The sequence below is a fragment of the Salvia miltiorrhiza genome, chromosome 2 (assembly GCF_028751815.1).
Source record: "Salvia miltiorrhiza cultivar Shanhuang (shh) chromosome 2, IMPLAD_Smil_shh, whole genome shotgun sequence".
NCBI lineage: Eukaryota > Viridiplantae > Streptophyta > Magnoliopsida > Lamiales > Lamiaceae > Salvia > Salvia miltiorrhiza.
Window position 1 is genome coordinate 31,128,877 of NC_080388.1, and position 20,582 is coordinate 31,149,458.

The following is a 20,582-nucleotide window of genomic DNA, read 5'->3' on the forward strand; positions in this document are numbered from 1 at the left end:
GACTAATAACTCAGTAGCGGAAAATTTAAACTTAATCCAAATAGCCTTTTGAAAGAGTTTGTCACTTAATGAAATCATTAGTTACACTTTTCAGTTAAGCCAGTTCAGTTGTGAAACAAGTTTAACGCAGATAAGGAATAATTGAAAGTAGATAAAGAACACAAGAATTTTTACGTGGTTCGAAAAATAAATTCCTACGTCCACAGTGAGATGATTAGTCTGACAATCACTCTAGGCTAATGCTTACGGGTGCACAACAAACCTTACAACTCAAAATCAGATTTTTAGTACCAACACACTGGGTTGGATTTCTCGCTCTCTCTTAGCACGCTAAGACACACAAATGCCTTTGTAGCGCTTGGCTAAGATCTCTGGAGTCAGAACCCTGGTCTGAACTCCTCTCTACTCAAACACTCTTTTCACTCGGTTGAAAAGGGATTCGAAATCTTCCAACTAAGATTACTAAGAACAGGCTCTCAAGTAATCGATTCTAGGCTTAGGATAAAACAGGGGTTTCCTAGATTTCTAAGAGAGTTTAGGTAATCAGAAAAACTAATTTTACAACTTTTGAGTACTCTCTTCTTCGATTCAAAGTTTTGTCTAAGTTAATGCTGGCTTGTAATCTTGACAGAACTTCAGCGTGTGTCTTTGAATCGGTGAAGATTTGAAGGCGATCCTCGAGCTCTATTTATAGGTGAAGTCCCGAATATCTCCGTTGGAGATATGGTCTTCAAGATTTCAACCGTTGTGAGACATTCTGTGCTTTAGGCTGAGGCTTCAATCTTCTTAGCTCATGATTGGTTGAAGGTCTGAATCCTTTATGTCCTTGGAGCAGGGTGTTTCTGAACTTTAGCACGAAAAATGAAAGTTGATGTACTGGAAAAGATGATCTTCATATCTGATGTATTTAATGTTGTTGCAGGAGCATTTAATGCGAGCACCAACGCTTCAGTCTGATGAAGAATGTTGACTTATAAACTCAAGTCGAAGCTCCGTTGTTTACACGTGTTTGCACGTGAGACTTTAAGTTTAACTGAGGAATCAGTTAGAGCTTTTGTCCTTCGCTTAAGCAGTCGTTGTCTTCAGTTAAATTGTCTTCCAATTTAACTGAACGTCTCTAGTTTTCAATGTCCTTCGTATCACCAACGTCTTCCTTCAGTTGTTCTATCTTTATTCAAGCTTTGATCTTCTAAGTCTTCAGTTTCTTCGGTCTTCGACAAGGAGAAACTTTAGTTACCTGTAACCTTCAGTCTAGCTAAAAGATTGAACTCTAACAGTTGTGTTCAAATTAAGAGGCTAGTCTAGAGAAATGAAAACTAAGGATTTTGGGAACATCAAAACTAGGATAGGATATTTATTCTATTTCCCAACAGGGCTAATTATTATAAGAATTATATTTTTTGTGAAAATACGATAATATTGCATTGAGTGTTCAAAGTTGTGAAATTCTCAGTGAAATTTATGGTATTCCAAAAAATGAAATTTTTGCCTTTTATAGTATTCAAACCCAAGTGATCGACAAACATGGATTCTATGTGTGTTTCAAACGAGTTATTGTGTCAATTTTAGATAAGAAAATCATGTTTAAAACAAGTTTATGTTTATTTTGCTATTCTTTGAGAATTGATACTCGTCTACACCTTTAGTCAAAATTTTATGAAAATATGGTCTAGAATATGGTCCAGATTAAAGAGGTTGAGCTTTCGTGAGCGAAACGCTGAGTGAATCAAAGCTCGAATGAGGAGGACAAGTCAAAATAAGATTGCACGTAATTTGCCACGACCAGGATTGCGACTGCGGCTCGTTAGCTACAAAATGGCAAGAATCGCGAAAGTCGCAATTAATGGCAGCAACCGCTCTAGAAGCTATTTTCAAGGCCACATCCCGCGACCAACAAGTGCACGGGCCACGGGCGCAACATTTTCCAGCTTGATACGCGAGAAAGCCCAAAATTTTCCTTATTTTATAGTCGTTTTCCTATTTATGGTAGATTTTCACTCATAATTAGACCTAATCTCCTCATTAGCCTATAAATATCCCTTCAAAAAACATATATAGGGTTCTCATCATCTTATTCTTAGCCTACTTTTATTCTTTTGAGCTTTTGAAGAAGAGAAGAAAAGCAAGGGGATCAATATTTCAAGACCGAATAGTTTCACGACTCTAAGATTAATTCTCTACCATTTTTATTATTTTTTACTATGAATTTCTTTGTCTTTGGATGTATGTGTAACTAATTTTCTACTCCCTCCGTCTCACAAAAACATGAACATTTTGTCATTTTTGGGCGTCTCACAAAAATATGAACATTTCTGTTTTGGTACACTACCCCCCACCACAATTCCTTTACTTTTCATCACTACTTTTTTATAAAGTGGGACCCCTTTTCCACTCACAATACACTTTTATCTAATATTTCTTAAAACTCGTGTCACTTACAAATGTTCATATTTTTGTGAAACGGATGGAGTATTATTTTAGGGTTAGAAAAAAGATGGATGATTTGATTTGAATTTATTTTTATTAATCAAGCACGACCCTCATTTTCTTTTTATGTTCTTGAATGATTATTTGTTAATTGATTGACTATCAATTGAGCATAATTTGTTGTGTTCACTTGAGATCGAAATGGGATAATTAATGCATGAACTGGAATATAGGACATGCTAGTATGTTAATCAACAGTTTAGGCATTACTATAGTTGGTTTAAACTATTGGGTTATTGGCTCCTAAATACACCAAATTTGGAGGTAGTTTGGTTTTGCACATGAACTTTGAAATGTGTAAAAAAATACATGAACTTTAATGTTGTAGTAATTTTATCACAAATTCAAATATTAGATATCCGAACTCTATAAAAATCTTACGATTTACGGGTTTAGAGATGTCTTATACGATATCTTTTAGAGATGTCCTATACGATGTCATTTTTTAAAACGTCCGATGAATACATGTCGATATTTCGACTTGCCACGTCAACTTTAGTTTGAGCAAAAATTGAATTTGTGACATTGTATAGGACATCTCTAAAAGATACTCCCTCCGTCCCGGCTTTTGGTATCCAGTTGAGAACGGCACAGGTTTTAATAAAGTGATAGATATGTTGTGAGTGGAATAAGGGTCCCACATTTTATGTGAGAGTTAAAATAATTAAAATGGAGTAAGGGCTCCACCTACTTTTACTAAAAATAGAAATTGATACCAAAATGTGGACGACCAAAAAAGGAAAGTTGGATACTAAAAGCTGGGACGGATGGAGTATCGTATAAGACATCTTTAACCCCGTAAATCGTAAGATTTTTATAGAATTGCTACAACATTTGAATTTGTGATAAAATTGCTACAACATTAAAGTTCATGTATTTTTTTACACTTTTTAAAGTTCATGTGCAAAATTAAACTATCCCCAAAATTTGTGTATTTAGGTGCTAATAACCCTAAACTATTTGTGTGATTTTCCTTGAAAAGGTTGAGCCTTTTTATGTACTTCGTTGATTTAAGTGAATTTAGGTTGAATTAACCATTGAAACCGACCCTAGACTAGCTTTTTCAATTTGATTTTCCTTAGGCTTGCTTTTATTTATTTTTTATTATTCTTTTATCATTGTTTTGTAGTAGTTCTCAAACCTAATTTAGATCGTCTAGATAGTAAAAAAGTAATTTATTAGTAGTAATTAGTTGTTCAATTTCATTCAGTCCATGTGGTTACAACCTTGCTTTGTATACATGTGCACTTATAGCCTGCTAATAATTTAACGATACTCATGCACTTATAGTATGCTAATAATATAACGGAAAGTGATGCATTCATATACAATAAGGTGATGCATTCATTGTAAATCTTAACAAATGAAGGGTTGTGAATGATTCTCCATTCTCATAATAATTATGAGTTCTCATTTAAACTTTTTCCTATTTTCATCAATAAATATAGTGAGAACTAATGTATGCAAAAACTCATGTGCAAAAATCCACACATTGTGGATAGAGACAATTAACTAAGTACTCCCTCCGTTCATGATAAATATGATCTTTTTGTCATTTTCACCCGTGCATATTAAGTGTGATCTTTCTATTTTATGACATATACACTTTTGCTTAACCTCATCCAGCCATAATATTTACAAAAAAATCATTTCATAAACCATTTATTAATTATTAACAAATCAATTTGATGGGACCATTTCTCCATTTTAAACACATCCTCCAATATTTTCTTAAAACTCATGTCATAAAAATTAACACTAATTAGAGTTTATCAGTCTTCATAAAAATCTAAATAGGCCAGATGCATAAAAATGTGCCTCGATAATGTAAGCAAATACTACATATGGCGGAGCACAGCAAAAATGTCAAGGATCGGAATTTGAATCCTACATTATGCAAGCAAAATTTACAGAACGATAAATATATACACACATTGTATTGTTTGTCAATATAGACTTGTTACTTGAAAAAGTCATGACAAAGGCAAGTAATATACTTCCCACAACGATTAGTCACGCGATATATAGCATGCAAATTCTGATCTAAACACCCACACCAGTTGCTACTCCGTTTCACTACTTTTCTTAGCTGAAGCTAGGAACTCCTGACAACCGTCTGCTCCAATTTCCATAAATGTATTTACCAGAACAGTGATGTATTTACCCAGGCTTTTCCTGAATTGCTCTGAGCATCTCTTGTCGTCCTTGTCAGCATCGCGAACACCGCCTCTGACGAGGCAACCCACTTCAGCTCCGTTCAGGTAGGCCACGCAGGACACCAGAATATATCGAGCGTGCTTGCGGAAATACCCCACGACAAAATCCTCAAAGTGCTACAAGGGAAAGCAATGTAAGAGCTTATCATGATACATGCGTGGATTCGATTCTGAAAAGACAATAAACTAATCATACCTTGGGAGGCTTCTGCATGCTGTAAACCATAGTCTTCAAGGAATATATGAATGTATTCTCATTATATGCTGAGGAGCTGTCCTCCCCTCGTTTTGTTCGCATTTCAAGTTCATACCCAGGCTCATTAAAGTAGGGTTTTGCATTTAATATCAATCCTTGTATGGAGACCAAAACTTGTAGCGCGGTTGACTGCTCGGGAATCCACTTCTCCTTTCTGGTCCCCGGCCATGTGTTCAGAAGGCTCAGGCATACTTTTCCACACTTGTACAAGTTAGGATTGATTCGAAGACCGCCTGAATAATAATAGACTTCCTGCCAAAAACAGAGAGCAAGTAGTGAATTTTCAGCTCGATGGAGATAATTGACACAAAGATCTAGGATCTAGAGATCAGAAGCATACAGGTGGAATATTAGGATAACTGCCGGGGAAATGGATATCAAAGAAAAAGAGACCATCATGGTAGGGTGTTCCTTCAGCCCCAATTATCACGGCTCTCATAAGATCCATCCTCGATTCATAGGCCCGCACATATACCTCAGCTGGCGGACAAAGAGTAGAAGAATATGAATTGATAACGGGAAGACAGATGAGATGTGTGATACACCATAAGCATAGAATGGAGGATCGATGGTTTCTTCTTCTCCGTGTAAACCACATTCACAGGCTGGTAAAAACAATTTCAAAGGATATTTCTAGAACTTACCTGGCAAATTCTTTTCAAGAATCTTCCATTCTTCTTGTATTCTCTTCGACCAGTTCTTTTCTGCCTATACCACAGATCAAAGATATATCTAAAAAAAAGATTTTATATGACATGATTAAGTACACATCGAGACTCGTCCTCACCACTTCAGAACTCTTTTTAATGGAGTAGTAGTGATCCGAGTAATCATCAACAGTGTCAAATTTTGCAAAATTGTCAAACTTTTGCACAATTTCATCCACCACCTTTATCATTCCTGTCCGCAGTGAACTCCCTGTTGACAATGCAACTTTACATTATGAGCAGAATTTACAGTTCATGAATTTAAAGGACACAAAGAAAATACGCAGAGGCTTTCCAACCAGGTACAAGTTTCCAATTCCAAGTGCCTTTCCTTTGATGGCCATGTTAAAATGTCAGATATAGCTATTACTGCCAATCATAAAGAATTTGGAGGTATTGGGAGCAAAAGAAAACTGGTTTAATGACTGGCATCAACAGTATGGGATGCACGGGTTAGTTCCTTTTACTCTTTACTAAGAGTAAAAGGTTCTTTCATATAATTACGAGTAAAACAACCCCTCAAAGTTGTGAACTCAGATTGGCAGCAGTACCCAAGTCGAGGATGTCATCTGACCTAGACTAGGATCGAACCATTTTAGAAGTATATTCCATTCATATTTAGTTGCCTACATCCATCTGTATGCCTGTCAGTGAACTGCTCAACAAAGTTGGAGATCCTTCATTTGGCAGTACTTCAATGATCATACGGATTCAGATAGGTTCAAGTTAAGAGAGATAAGTTGCAAACCTGAATTCGTTGAAGTGCTAGGGCCCTTGATTGGGCCCTTTGTATCATTTTTAGGAGAACTCCGAAACCAGGGGATAGGCGCCTCAACTCCAGGTGGAAGCTCCATGTTATCAAAACGTGCTTCCAAATGATCATTGTCATCATCAATCATACCATCATAATCTGTATCCACCCACTCATCCTCTCCAAAGTATGAACCATCTCCATAATCTTCTAATTCTGCAGCACTATCATTTGATGTTGCCATGTCATCTGCAGATTCTTGATCTGCTAAACCACTAATACCAGCAGAAGAATTCGAGAGGACTTTCTGTCAGAAAACGGAAAGAAACATTTCATTAAATTTGTCATCACTGAGATAATAAAAGAATTCAGAAGGAAAGTATAGGTTGCCAATCCAACAGTAAGATTCTAAGAGGGTAGTCAACCGGATAGCTAAGAACTCAGAGATACCTTCCCTTTAGCACTCCCATCAACTTCACTATCCATCAACGAAGCATCATCACAGTCTTCTAACATGTCAACATCTATTATTTCAGGAACCTTCAAGACATTTGGAATGATATGTTAATGGAGGATGAAAGGTTACTTTTATAAATCCAGTTACTAGGAAAGGGAATAGATATACAAAAGTATCAGTATAAGCATGTGTTGTGATAAACACATAGAGTTTATGAAGTACAGAAGGGAAGAAAATGGAAGATTTCTATAGACAAATCTTATGTGTATGAGGGCAGATGTGATTGAGAATATTTTTGAACCTAAGGAGGACTAGAGGGCCCAGAAGAAACAGAAGAAACAGGTGGTAGCATTGATATTTATGATGAAGCTAATTTAAAAAAACCATATGAAACTGACAATATGCTACCATAAACATCATATGTACACTTTCTACGGACTTTCCTGTCAAAAAAATAAATCGCAATATCTCCCCACCCAAGACCTCACTGAAAGCAGTATGTACATTGATTCTGTGACACATTGAAGGGTATTCCCAGTATTCCCAGATGAAAGAGAATTCAAACCAAAGCTTATACTGAAACGAGTAAAACTAAAAGAGAATTAAAAAAAATAGGTCGCAGGAGAAATTGCAAAAGACAAAAAAAAAAAAAAAAAAAAAAGCCTTGCAGGCCAACTCGACTAATATAACTTTTTTGTTACCTAGCGACTCAAATTCTACGGCATAAATAATAAAGCAATTTAAAACATGACTATACCTAAGGCTTTAAACAACAGCCCAGCCCATACCTTCATAGATAAGTAAACAAATAAGAAAACTATGGAAACAAGCTACAGAGACCACTAAAATCATCTCTTGCCTTTTCTCAATCATCACAATATGCGTGCATTGTGATATAATGTCACTACTTTAAAACCAAATAACCTACTTCTAATGACCAAGAAAATAGAGTGTCAATGAGAAACTGAATCCAAGTACAAGTAACAGATAAAATGCGTTAATCTCAGCAAGGCTCACTTTCAAATATCTCAAAATCCAAAATCATTGTTTCAGATTTTTTTTCATATAGATTTTGGTTTATGCATATACAACAAAACAATTGCATTAGGACCGCTTACTTCAGTTTTTGCTCAAAGCAAGAAAAGGGTTATATCCACAATTTGTTCAAAAGTTTATTGCAGAGAAGTTAGAAACAGGGGAATCAAGTTATCATGCCGCAACCCCCATCCCAATAATTTATTTCTTGTAGGGGTGAAATAAGCTTCTCTAACTACTTCAAGCTCACTGCTTTGTTAACAGTGCAGCAAAAAACTACAGTGGTTAATAAACCCAAAAGGTAATTCTATTCGAAACAGCAAAAAAGAGAAGGGAAAAGAATTATAAGGGATTATGAAGTTTCGTCCAAGACCAAAGGAAAAAAGAAAACGTGATCCTCACAACTCACCAACTGTTGAAAGATAATTGCCAATGATTATATCAGGATAGGAGCAAAATTCTAGTTGCATTCTACGAATAATTTCACCCTGATGAATACTATTTCACTTCGATGACAAACCATCCGCAGAAAAAACACAATCTGTTGCCAAAATTCCAATCATAACAACTCATAAAACAAAACCATGGACAGAAACGTATCACAAGACGACAATAGAAACAATTTAACACCACAAAAACAAATCTGTCACCTCTTGCTGCTTCGAAGAGTTGGGCTCAGAAGAGCGATCCATCGCCTGCGACGGTATCTCCGACGCCGCCACCTCTTTACACAGTGGCGATGAAGTTCCACCACCCGGCAATGTCCTTTTCCTGAGCAATCAACATCCAAAATTCAAAATCTGGAATCATGCACGTACAAGTTGAGAGACAGAGCGAAAATAAGAAAGAAAAATACTTGGAATTCTGAGGGATGTATCGTGGAAAGGCGGTGGGAGACTCCATGAAACGAGGACAAAAGGATCCAAATATATGCAAAAACTAGGGCTCGAATTGTACTAGGTGACGGCTCTTTATCCCCTGATTTAGGGGGAACTTATCAGTTGAGGTTTGAGGGTTGTGTATGATTCGTGGATTCTATGTATATATGAGGGAATAATATAACACACAAGGTTTTCGAGACTTCTGCTAACCATAATTTAGTTCCACAATTTTAGAATTTTGGAGAGAGAGAGAGAGGAAGAGTGAGTGTTTTCTTCGTTAGGTTCGCGCGTAAGGTGTGTTTGTAGACATGGGATCGTCGTTTCATAGGTTGCATTGTCAGGTTTGTCTTCACAAACGACCCCTTCAACTCACAATTACTACCATCATGCCATTTACTATTTTTCTATTTTTACCTTTTTTCAATAAATTAACAAGTAAATAAAGAAAGTCGAACCCAAGACTTCTAGCTTTGGCCATTAACCATCTATCATTTATAATTTATTTGTTTGAGTTATGGATTGATATTTGAGTGTGGCCCTTTTAAATAACTTTTTTTTTAATTCTATTCTTTTTATAATTTGAAAAAGTATTATCAAATTAATAATTCATGATAAAATTATTATGAACGGAAAGTAATATAACTGTCAAAACTTTTGTTTGATGTTATTGAAACTTACTTATAAATATGTAAAAAGTAGGGATGAGTAGCAGGTCGGCCCCGAACCGACCCGTCGGGTTTGATGAACCGAAATTTTTTATAAAATTTTGACAGATTCGGATCGAATTTTCGGAAAGGACCGGCCCAAGACCGGAGTGAACCCGAACATTGGGTCCGATTCGGTCCGGGTCCGACCCGCCGGTTTTTTCTTTCTTTCTTTCTATTTTACACTTAATATTCAAATTTAAAACTAAAGAAATTTCATACGAGCACATATAGTAGTCTCAAATATTCCCAATCCACAATCACAAGAAAAAATATAAATTAAAATCAATCCATTACATAATTTATAAATATATAAATTAAATAATTATTTTAATTTAGAATTGAGATTCTAGCATTCTACACAGTACACTATTAGATTAGAAATTTAGAATTTAGGTGAAAATTAATATATTTATTAATATTATTATAAATATATAGATTAAATAATTATTTTCTAAAATGTATGGGTCGGTCCGGGTTCGAGCGGGTTCAGATCCGGACCGACCTAAAAACTTTTCGGTCCTAAAAAATAGACTCGGACCGGACCGCATAGGCATATTGGGTCGGTCCGGTCCGAACCGAACCCGTCGGTTCGGCTCGGTTTAGCAGGTCTGGTTTAAGTTTGCTCACCCCTAGTAAAAAGAGTGAAATGGGTTAAAATACATGTTTTCCACCCTTTTCATCGAAGAAAACACACTTTCACTCGTATATGTTGTATTGTATGATAAATTATTTACAATATTTGTAAATTATGGTAGTTTAGTATATTAATACTCTCTCCGTCTCACCTATTTTGAGACAATTTTCTTTTTTAGCATTTCACCTATTTTGAGATATTTTTTTATTTGACAAAAAAAAATATTCACTTTTGCACTATTTCACCTACTACACTTAACACACAAAACACTAATTTATTAAATCTCGTGTCAAAAATTTTGTCTCAAGATAATCAGGACGGAGGAAGTAAATTAATGGTATGATACAATTATGTTTAGTAGTATTACTTATCTCATTTAGGTGATGGAATATAAACATATGATATATATTAGTATCTTACTTTATAAATTACTTTATATTTTGAAACAAAGAAAATGTTGAGGAGTTATAGTATTATATTATATTTTAAAAGTTAGATCAAACCACCCAATTTCAATTAAATCCAAAAAACTGTTTTGGTTTTCATATTTTGTGATCTTTTAATCCGATTTAAGTATATTAATCTATTAAAATCCACATTTTGGCTAAATTTGGCATTAGAATAATTTGATATATGTATTTGGTCATTTTACTTTTATTGATGTTAAAATTGGATTTTCAGTCCCCCTCAAGAAAAAGAAAATGAATCTTCAGTTAAATGAAAGTGAACATTGAACACCACTGAGAACAGACATAGAGGTGATGAGAAGGATGAAGATGGGCTTAAATTACGGAGAGAGGGTCAAAAAATGAGTTTATGCATGAACGAAAAAATAAATAAATAATGGACTAGGGGTGAGTAAACCCAACCCGGACCCGTCGAACCCGCCCGGACCGACAGGTTTGGTCCTGACCGGATCGGCCCACTATATATGTTCGGACCGGGTTGGGTCCATTTTCTGGAACCGAATTTTTCCGGATCGGTCCGGGTCGAAATCCGGTCGAACCCGCCGAACTCGGAACTGACACGTACTCTTATAAATTTAATATTTAATGTATATATTTAATATTTATAATAATATTCAATTATTAATAAAAACTTAAATTAAAATTTCTAACTTACTCACCTAAACCTAATTGAAAATATGCCTATGTGGTCTGATTCTACCCATAGTGGGAGGGACGAGGGAGGGGTGGTCAATTTTTTTTTTTACCTTATTGAAAATTTTCTTATTTAAGCATTGAATTTGAAGTAAGTAACTGTGGGGGCAAAACAACAACATTAATATTTGAGCATATACATACGTATCCCAACGACATGATTAGGTAATTATGAGATGGTGAAGAAACTGCAAAGCCTCTATAGCGGGTCGGACCCGGACCGAACCGGACCCGTTGCTCGGGTTCAATCCGGGTCTGGGTCGGCCCGCACATATTTTTCGGTCCATCCTCTCAAAATTTTCAGTTCAGCAGACCCGGCGGGTTGGTCCGGGTCGATCCGAGTTTGACTCGCTGCACACCCCTACAATAGACATGTTTATCTATGTATCAAATATTTATGTACTCTCTCAATTTCAATGATAATGTTCCAAAAAATAAGACACACAAATTAAAAAATATATAAATAAAGTAAATAAGAAGATAAATAAAATAGATAAAGTAAAATTATTTTATTTTTCGGATTATATGAACATTATAAATAGGACGCCCAAAAAGGAAATTAGGACGAAAGGAGTATTCTGTTTCTATTGGTGTTATGATTTTTTGTATGGTACATTATTTTTAATATATATATATATATATATATATATATATATATATATAGGGTTGGGTTCCGGTGGATCCCTATGCTTATAATAGATCCGTAGATCCAAATCTAGACCACACATTTATGACATGTGGCGCATCAAGATGGTGACATGTGGCAAGGCATTTCAAGGCAAAATCTGGAGAGGGGTAAAATTGGAATGTAATTTTCGAAATTCAAAAAAAAATAAATTATATTTTATCAAAATAGGTATATTTTAGATGCATAAAGTTTCATACGAGAATGCATGAACTTTCATATAAAAATGCATAAAGTTTCAAATAAATATGCATAAGATTTCACCCCACCCCAACCCCACCCCCCACACCCCAGAACCCCACCCCCACCCACCCCCTACCCCCACCCCCCCCCAAAAAAAAAAAATTATTTTTTTAAAAACTGATTTTCTGACCACTGACCCACCCCTACCCCCACCCCCCCCACCCACCCCCCACCCCCACCCACCCACCCTCCCACCAATTTTTTTTTTTTTCTCAAAAACTGATTTTCTGACCACTGACCCCCCACCCACCCACCCCCCACCCCCCCCCCACCCCCAAAATTTTTTTTTTTTTTGAAAATCAGTTTTTAAAAATATAAAAAAAAAAAAAAAATTTTGGGGGGGGTGGGGGGTGGGGGGGTGGGTCGGTGGGGGTGGGGGTGGGCCAGCAATTAGAAAATCAGTTTTTGAAAAAAAAAAAATATTTTGGGGGGGTGGGGGTGGGGGGGTGGGCAGGGGGGAGGGGCAGGGGTGGGGTGGCGAAACTACCAGATTTATTAAAATGAAATGCATTTTTTATATAATTTAATGCATTTTTATGTGAAAACTTTATGCATTTTTGTTTGATTTTATATGCATGTGAAACATGCATATTTTTGGGGGGTGGTAATGGGGAGGGTTGGGGGGTGGTGTGGGCTGGATTGGGGGGTGGTATGGGGTGGGGTGGTGAAAATACCAAAACTGGAAAAATTAAATGCATTTTTCTGTTCAAAGTTATGCATTTCATGTGAAAATTTTATGCATTTTTGTGTGAAACTATATGCATCTAAAATATATCTATTTTGAGAAAATCTAAAAAAAAAATATATTTTTTTTTAATTATTAAATCCGAAAATTACATTCCAATTTTACCCCTCCAGATTTTGCCTTGGAATCCTTGCCACGTGTCACCATCTTGATGCGCCACATGTCATAAATGTGTGGTCAAGATTTGGATCTAGGGATCTATTATAAGCATTGGGATCTATATGATCCCATTCCTATATATATATATATATATATATATATATATAGGGGGAGGCTAAAATAAAAACTAAGATTAGACTATAAAATAGGAACTAATATGGACCTTTAGATCTAAAAAATCGGATGGCCAGATTTAATCCCTTTTTTCAGCTGTAAACTACACGTCAATTTAGTTTAGGGTTATTAAGTAATTTTACATTTCAAGATTCAATTACTCCAAGATTTAAGGGATCACAATATTTAATACTTATATTATTTTCATTATTGAATCCAATACATTAACATTCATTTACGAGCCATAATAAAATAATTTAATTGATTCATTAACATTTATATTGTTAATTATGAATTCGTAAATTGCAACTATCAATTCACATATCATTATTGTTAATTAGTTCACCGCATGTTTATTATTCACCCACTGTTGTAACGTGGGTTTTTCCATGTTTGAATCTAAATTGTGATGATACTGTGTATGGATTACACATTAATATGCACTAATTATTCATTAGACATGAATTAACGTGTATGAATTATTAAGTCCAAAATAAATAAATAAATAAATAAAAAGTCAGTTCTTCAGCTTACGTACGAATTTTGCATTAACAATGAATGAATTATTGGATTATGAATAATTAAAATACAACTTTGTACGAATTTTACAGTATCAATGTATGAATTATTGGATTATAAATTAATTAACTGATATGCAACACTGTATCAATTTTACATTAACAATGTATGAACTATTCAAATTCACATATATTTATTGAACGAATTATGGTGAAGTATTGACCGAATGCATTTTTATAATGTGTAAGTGATCGCATGTAATTTCAAATTCACATATATTTATTGTTAATTCATACCACTTGTTTTATTAATTCATTATGTGTAGTGTATGATAAAAGTATCACTAATAGTGGAAATAATGCGTACAACTATTGATAATATTTCATACTGAATTTGTTCAATTCATTTAAATTCAGTTTATACACAATGGACTATCAATGCATAACATTGATCGTAATAATTCATAATTCGGGATAAGTATTTTGTCTTGTCTTAAAATTGTTACGAACATTATGAATAAATGTAATTAGAAGATTCGATTGCATTTTAAAATTAAATTATTTAATTACGTGAATGTTTGTTGTAATGTGGAACCTTGGCCTTAACATTATGAGCAGGTGCAAGAAATGTAGTCGCCTGGTTCGGCACGACTCGTGCAATTGTGGAAAGGTCGTAGAAGAAGAGAGTGACCACGAGTGACCATTAATACAGTGTGGATTGCATCTTATCATTATATTACAATTTTATTGATTGTTTATTGGATGTTTCATCTTATCATGTGTATTACCATACGATACGAGTTTGACATAACTTTTTCCAATATTTATACATAAACTATCATAGAAAACACACCCATTTATCTAAACCATAAGAAACCAACACCAATTTATTAAGACCATGTCAAAAGTGGCACCAAATTAAACTTATTCAAACTAAAATAAATACAAATAAAACAGTTCAGAAATGTATCCCAAAATATAAAACAACTCAATCTTAATAATATGAATTGCAGTTTCATTAAGGCATCATCCAAACAAAGTAGTGTCGATCTTTATAGCAAGATTCTCAAACACCCCATCGTAGTATTTGTTCGCACCAACATCCACCACATCTTTGACACGTTTTTCTTTTTAATCTCAGCCAAGAAAGTTGCGCACTACCTGCTGAAAATAATGAACAAGCATTAACTATTCCCTTTAATATAAAATCTTAATTTCATTATTTATAATAAAATTAAACAAAGTATACTGAATTTATAAACTCCGGATGTGAAAATAAATTGGGTTAATTAAACAAGCAAATTCACCGTATTCTCACTAAACACCAAAAAATGAATGTTAAGAAGATTCATCACATACAAATTCAAACATAGAAATACACGCATAATGGAACACACACTATGTTTTACAATTAAACATTATACTACAATTAAGTTCACATTATTTAACCCAAACAAATATACATCCTTAAGATAATTAAGACTAATAGTTCATACAAGTCATACCACAAATTCATTCAGATTTATAGAGATTACAAAACCCAATAATTACATCAGTTTGAATAATTCATACGGTACACCATTCTAATTCATTCGCACCACTGATGCGATGCACAAACATTTCCATAGATCACATGATGCATGTTAATTTTAATTCATACTATATACAGTAAATCGATACAAACTTAAGTTCCAATAAAGACACGTAATAAAACGCACAGCCATACCGAAGAACACGAAAAAGACCTTTCATAAAATAGTTTTCTCTGACCCCATACATCGAAGTGAAACATTAAAGAATCAAAATCATAGATTCCACATAAATACTCGTGTTCTTCATATAGAAAACAATAAGTTCACAAAATTTCTGAGTTCATCATCTCGAATCAAGAAAAAAAAAAAAGTGTTTAAACAAAGTCCCGTCGCACTCACCAGGGGGGTTACCTTTGGTCTTCGCCATTACCAAAGTATATTAACTGCGTCGAGTGGTATTTTTCTAGGATCAACTCATCTATTAATCTATATAAATCGGCGGCGCAGGCTGACAAAAATTCGCTGCACAAAATGAAACGAAAGAACGTAACCCTACCTTCTTGGTTCATAAACTATTAAGTTGGAAAATGATATTTTTGTATACGCCTTAGCTTTGATATACATAGATTACATAAGAGATTTTACTTCCCTTATTACTTGCACGCTATTTTCGGAGACGAGTTGTTGTAGATTGGAGGGTCAAAATTAAAATCCACATCATGCCCTTAAATGAAAAATTTGTATGCATTTTCAGTTTATAAGCTTCGAATTCCAGAAATTGAGAAATATTAAATCTGGGCCGTTCAACTATACTAGATCTATGGTCAATATTAGTTCCTATTTTATAGTCTAAGATGAGTTTTCTGAATAGCCCTCCCCTATATATATATATATATATATATATATATATATATATATAGGGAGAGGTTCAAGAAAGAACCACTAAATAAAAGAAGAACGGAGAACTATTTTCAGTCATTCAATCATCAAGATCTACAGTGGATGCATCATCTTATTGGATGAATGCGGATCCTGGATTCGAATCCTGAAGGGAGCAATTTTTTTATTTTTTTGAGAGTATTAATTTTAACAGCGAATGCATTAATATTTACAGTGGATACATTAGATTTGATGGTTCTCACGTTCTCACAAATAATGTAGTTCTCTCTAGAACCACACCATATATATATATATATATATATATATATATATATATATATAGGTGAGATAGTAGATAGGTTTAAATCTGGATCACATATTTTATTTACGTAGCCCATTAAGCATGTGACACGAGGCAGATGCTCTAAGGCAAAATACACGCAAGGGTAAATAGGAATACAAATTTTGGAAATTAAAAAATATATACGTTTTAGTTTTTTTTTTGGTTTGAATTTTTTTTCGCACCTCCGCTGTCTTAATTATGCATATAATGGAACATAAATATGCACATATGTAAACACATATAATAGTACACACAAATATGCATAGCACTAGACGAATGTGTCTCTCGCCACTGCTCGCCTCCTTAATTATGCATATAATTGAACACAAATATGCATTGCACTAGGCGATCGGTCAGGTGCCTCTCGTCGCTCGCCGCTCGCCACCTAAATTATGCATATAATTGAACACATTTATCCATATATATAAACACATATATTACATAACATTGTACACAAATATGCATTGCACTAAGCGGTCCGTCATTGATAAATATACATTTTTACCTTTTGGTGTCATATTTGATGTTTAGTTATGAGGATTTTGTGTGTTTGATGGTTTATTTGAGCTTATATTGGTTTATGGTCAAAACTTGTCACTTGCTTGTTGTTTGAACGAATTTTCAGAAATAATAAAGCAGAATTTGGAAGAATTTACTGAAATACAAGTTGTAGTTCGTCCCAAGAGAAGTTCATGAGCGCAAACGGATCGTAAATCAGAGTTCGGACGAGGGAGAACGAGCAAAAACAAAATTGCTGCGCAAAGCTGTCAGAACCTCATGGCGCCTCATGCGGGCTGGGCTCGCGGCCGCGCCTCGGGCCGCGTGACAGCACAGTTTTTGCGCGATTTTTCTATTATTTCAGCTATTTTTCGATCCTACACGGTTTTGACCTATATTTTGAGACCTAGGGCATATAAATACTCCCCAGAAACATATTGAAAGTAACTTTTATCACCATCTATCATATTTTTTACTTGTCCTGAGAGCTGTGAGAGACGAAGAACGGAGCAGAGCAAGAACCGAAGATTCTTGATTTTACTACGGTTTTTATTGTTGAATGTTTAATTGTTTATTTGAGATATTGATTTATAGTCATATGTCTATATGTGGCTAAAATTCCTTTTTCCCAGGGTTTAGGGAGTAGACATGATTTGAATTTCTGACTGTTTGATTCAATTAATTGAGATCGTTATTTCTTTTTATGTTCTTGTTATAATTGTTTGCTTTATTTCTTGATCACCAATTTAGCATAATCATAGGTTTTAATTTGAGATCGGGAGATGATGATTATTACGTGAACTAAGAACATAGAACACATTTATTTTAATTCTAAAGGGAATTGATAATTGTGAGGGCATTAATCCTTGGAACTTTTAGGAGTTACATGTTAGAAGTGTGATCCAGGGATGGTAACCTTGCATGTAATCAACGGTTTGTATGCCACGGGAGTGGGTATGAACTAGCTTAGAGATTGCCTTAGAAATCATCTGATTAATTGAATTGAACATGTTAGTTAGGTGAATCTGTTGAAACCTTCGCCTTGGGAAATCTTCTCTTATTTGTTTCTCTGTTTCACAGCTTGATTTATTTTGTTTCCAGTATTTATTTTATTTTTTTAGTTTTAAAAACAAAACTCTTAATTTCGTTTGTTCATATAGAGTAGAATAATTTAGGATAGGAATTGGTTAATTCAGTCTCTGTGGAATACGACCTTGCTTGCTACTGTACACAATTGCACCCGTACACTTGCGGCGTGTTAAATAAAATAGCGAACAAAATGCCCCCCTAAACAAGACACCCTTAGAGCGTATCCCTCCCCATTCTTGATGTTGGCCCAAATAAACCCCCAGAGTCAATAAAAAGGGTACATTTAAACCCAGGCTCTAAACGACCGTCTAACGCTGTTAACTTGCTGGGTTTAAATGTACCTTTTTTATAGACTCTGGGGTGTTTTTGGGCCAAGGTCAAGAATGGAGGGTATACCCCTTCACCCTCTCCGCAAAACGTGTGCCGCCCCTCTCTTCTCTTCTCTGCGACGACCTCACTTATGCCAGTGGACTTCCCTTGGATTTGGATAATCTCAACTCTCCTGCAACTCGTCGATTACTGCAATTGCCATCGACCCAAGCCGATGCAGAGGACGTGAGTGACAGACGAGGCGGCGATAGACGGCTCGGGGCTGATAACACTCATGTTTCCATGGTTTTAGTGTTCATATGATGTCAATTTTATAGGAAACTAAGTGTTGGATGATTGTTTTGTGCTTAATTTGCTTTATCTTTTGAAACATGATTCTTACTCGAACTTTGAAGGAAATTTCAGGTTTATTGAGTTCGAATTTGGAAAACTGTGCTAAAATACAAGTTGTAGATCGTCTCGATACGAGTTCGTGAGCGCAAACGGATCGAAAATCCGAGTTCGGACGAGAAAGTTATGGCCGAAACGAAAACATCGCGCGCAGCAGTCAGAATCCGGCGGTCAAACACCGTTGACCACCGCCCGAAGAAGGATTTCCGGCGACCTGACCGGCGACCGCCGCCTGGGTCGCCGGATCTTCTGGAACGTTGGAAAAGACGCGGCGATCGCCGCCAGATGAAGGATTTTTGTGCTTGGGCCGGCGACCGCCGGATGGGTCGCCGGGCAGGTCGCCGGCTACCCGGATTTTTCAGTTTTGCGCGTTTTTGGAGTTCTTCTGGGTTTCAAACTCTGTATTTTACCCTGGTACTATAAATAGGTCTTCTTTTGACCTATCTAGGGTTCCCAGTTCCTTTTTCAGTTCCCAACTTTATTTTCTCAGTTTCATAGCTTTAGATTATTATTGCTTTCCAGTTTTTACAGCTTGGATTGGATTTTCACAAGATTGAAGATTCAAGCCGCTACAATTGTTTTATTCAGAGTTTTATTTAATTCAGTTCTTTCAATTGCTTTCTTATTTAATTATGTTTATGTTTTATTTTAGCATGTCTGGCTAGTTTCCTTTAGCTGATTCTAGGGTTTGTAAATAGTTGATTGAATTTATGTGATTTATTTGTTAATACCTTTGTGCCTTCCAGTTTATGATTCATAATTCCTGGTGCTTAAATTCTTGTGAATTATCTGATCAATAGTTTGCATGTTTAGCTATTCGGTTTGAGACCTAGCGGAGATAACTGTTTAGCGGATTCAGGAATGTATGATATGATTTTAACCTTGAGACCTAGCGGAGATAGGTGAATCATAGGGAGCTATTCTTAGGAGCTATTGGGAGTTAGTAGATTTTCTTGAGACCTAACGGAGATAGATAATTTACTAATCTACGATCGTTGCTGCTCTAGCGAGAGTAATTGATTAATTTAGTGATCTCTCATCATAACTGGATTAAACTGGTACATAGGATTAATGGATTTATTATGTGGATTTAGTTAATGAATTTACTACCCTAGGATCAGTTGTCTTTATTATTCGAATTTTCCTACGTGCTTTTAATTATTGTTAATTTCGTTTTAATCTTAGTTCAATATTCACCTTCCTGTTTTCGTTTACCTGCATACTGTGAGAGTCTGTTTAGGAGATAGATAAAGTAATTTCATTTTACAGTCTCCGTGGATACGATACTCTGCTTGCTATTTCTGTGCTACGATTACACCGTGTTAGTTGCGGTATTTTTGTTGCTAATAAAATAGTGATCAACTTTTTGGCGCCGTTGCCGGGGACTGTTTAGATTTTGCTTTAATATTTCCAATAGGACTTTATAGTACTGCAAGTTTTTTTTTGTTTTTATTTTTCTTTTCTGATCTTTTTGCTGTTTCTGTAGGTTGCATATGAACACACGATCTCACGGGACTCCTCTCTTTGAGTTAAACCCTGAAATCAACAAGACCTTGCGCAATCTAAAGAAGCAGAACGATCAAGTTGAGACAGATACAATGGACACTCCAGAGCAAATCCAAATTCGAGCTCTACAAGAGCAGTTGAAGAAGCTGCTTGATGCACAGGAGACGAGAGAGGCTCAAAAGCAACCAGCCATAAATGAAGCGTTCATACCACAATATGTGTACCAGGAGCCCCCACCACTAAAGGTCAACAACTTTGAG

The 20,582-nt window shown here is 35.3% G+C and overlaps 1 protein-coding gene across 1 annotated transcript; it reads right to left on the reverse strand.

Moving 5' to 3' along the window:
- Nucleotides 1-4,351: 4,351 nt before the first annotated feature.
- LOC131013318 (putative ubiquitin-conjugating enzyme E2 38) lies at nt 4,352-9,138 on the reverse strand. Its single transcript, XM_057941391.1, has 9 exons — nt 8,766-9,138; nt 8,560-8,680; nt 6,868-6,957; nt 6,415-6,724; nt 5,747-5,877; nt 5,604-5,667; nt 5,300-5,439; nt 4,900-5,211; nt 4,352-4,820 (listed from the first exon to the last, which is right to left on the reverse strand). The coding sequence occupies exons 1-9, from the start codon at nt 8,810-8,812 to the stop codon at nt 4,551-4,553; spliced, it is 1,485 nt and encodes a 494-aa protein (XP_057797374.1). The 5' UTR covers nt 8,813-9,138; the 3' UTR covers nt 4,352-4,550.
- Between the last annotated feature and the right edge of the window lie 11,444 nt (nt 9,139-20,582).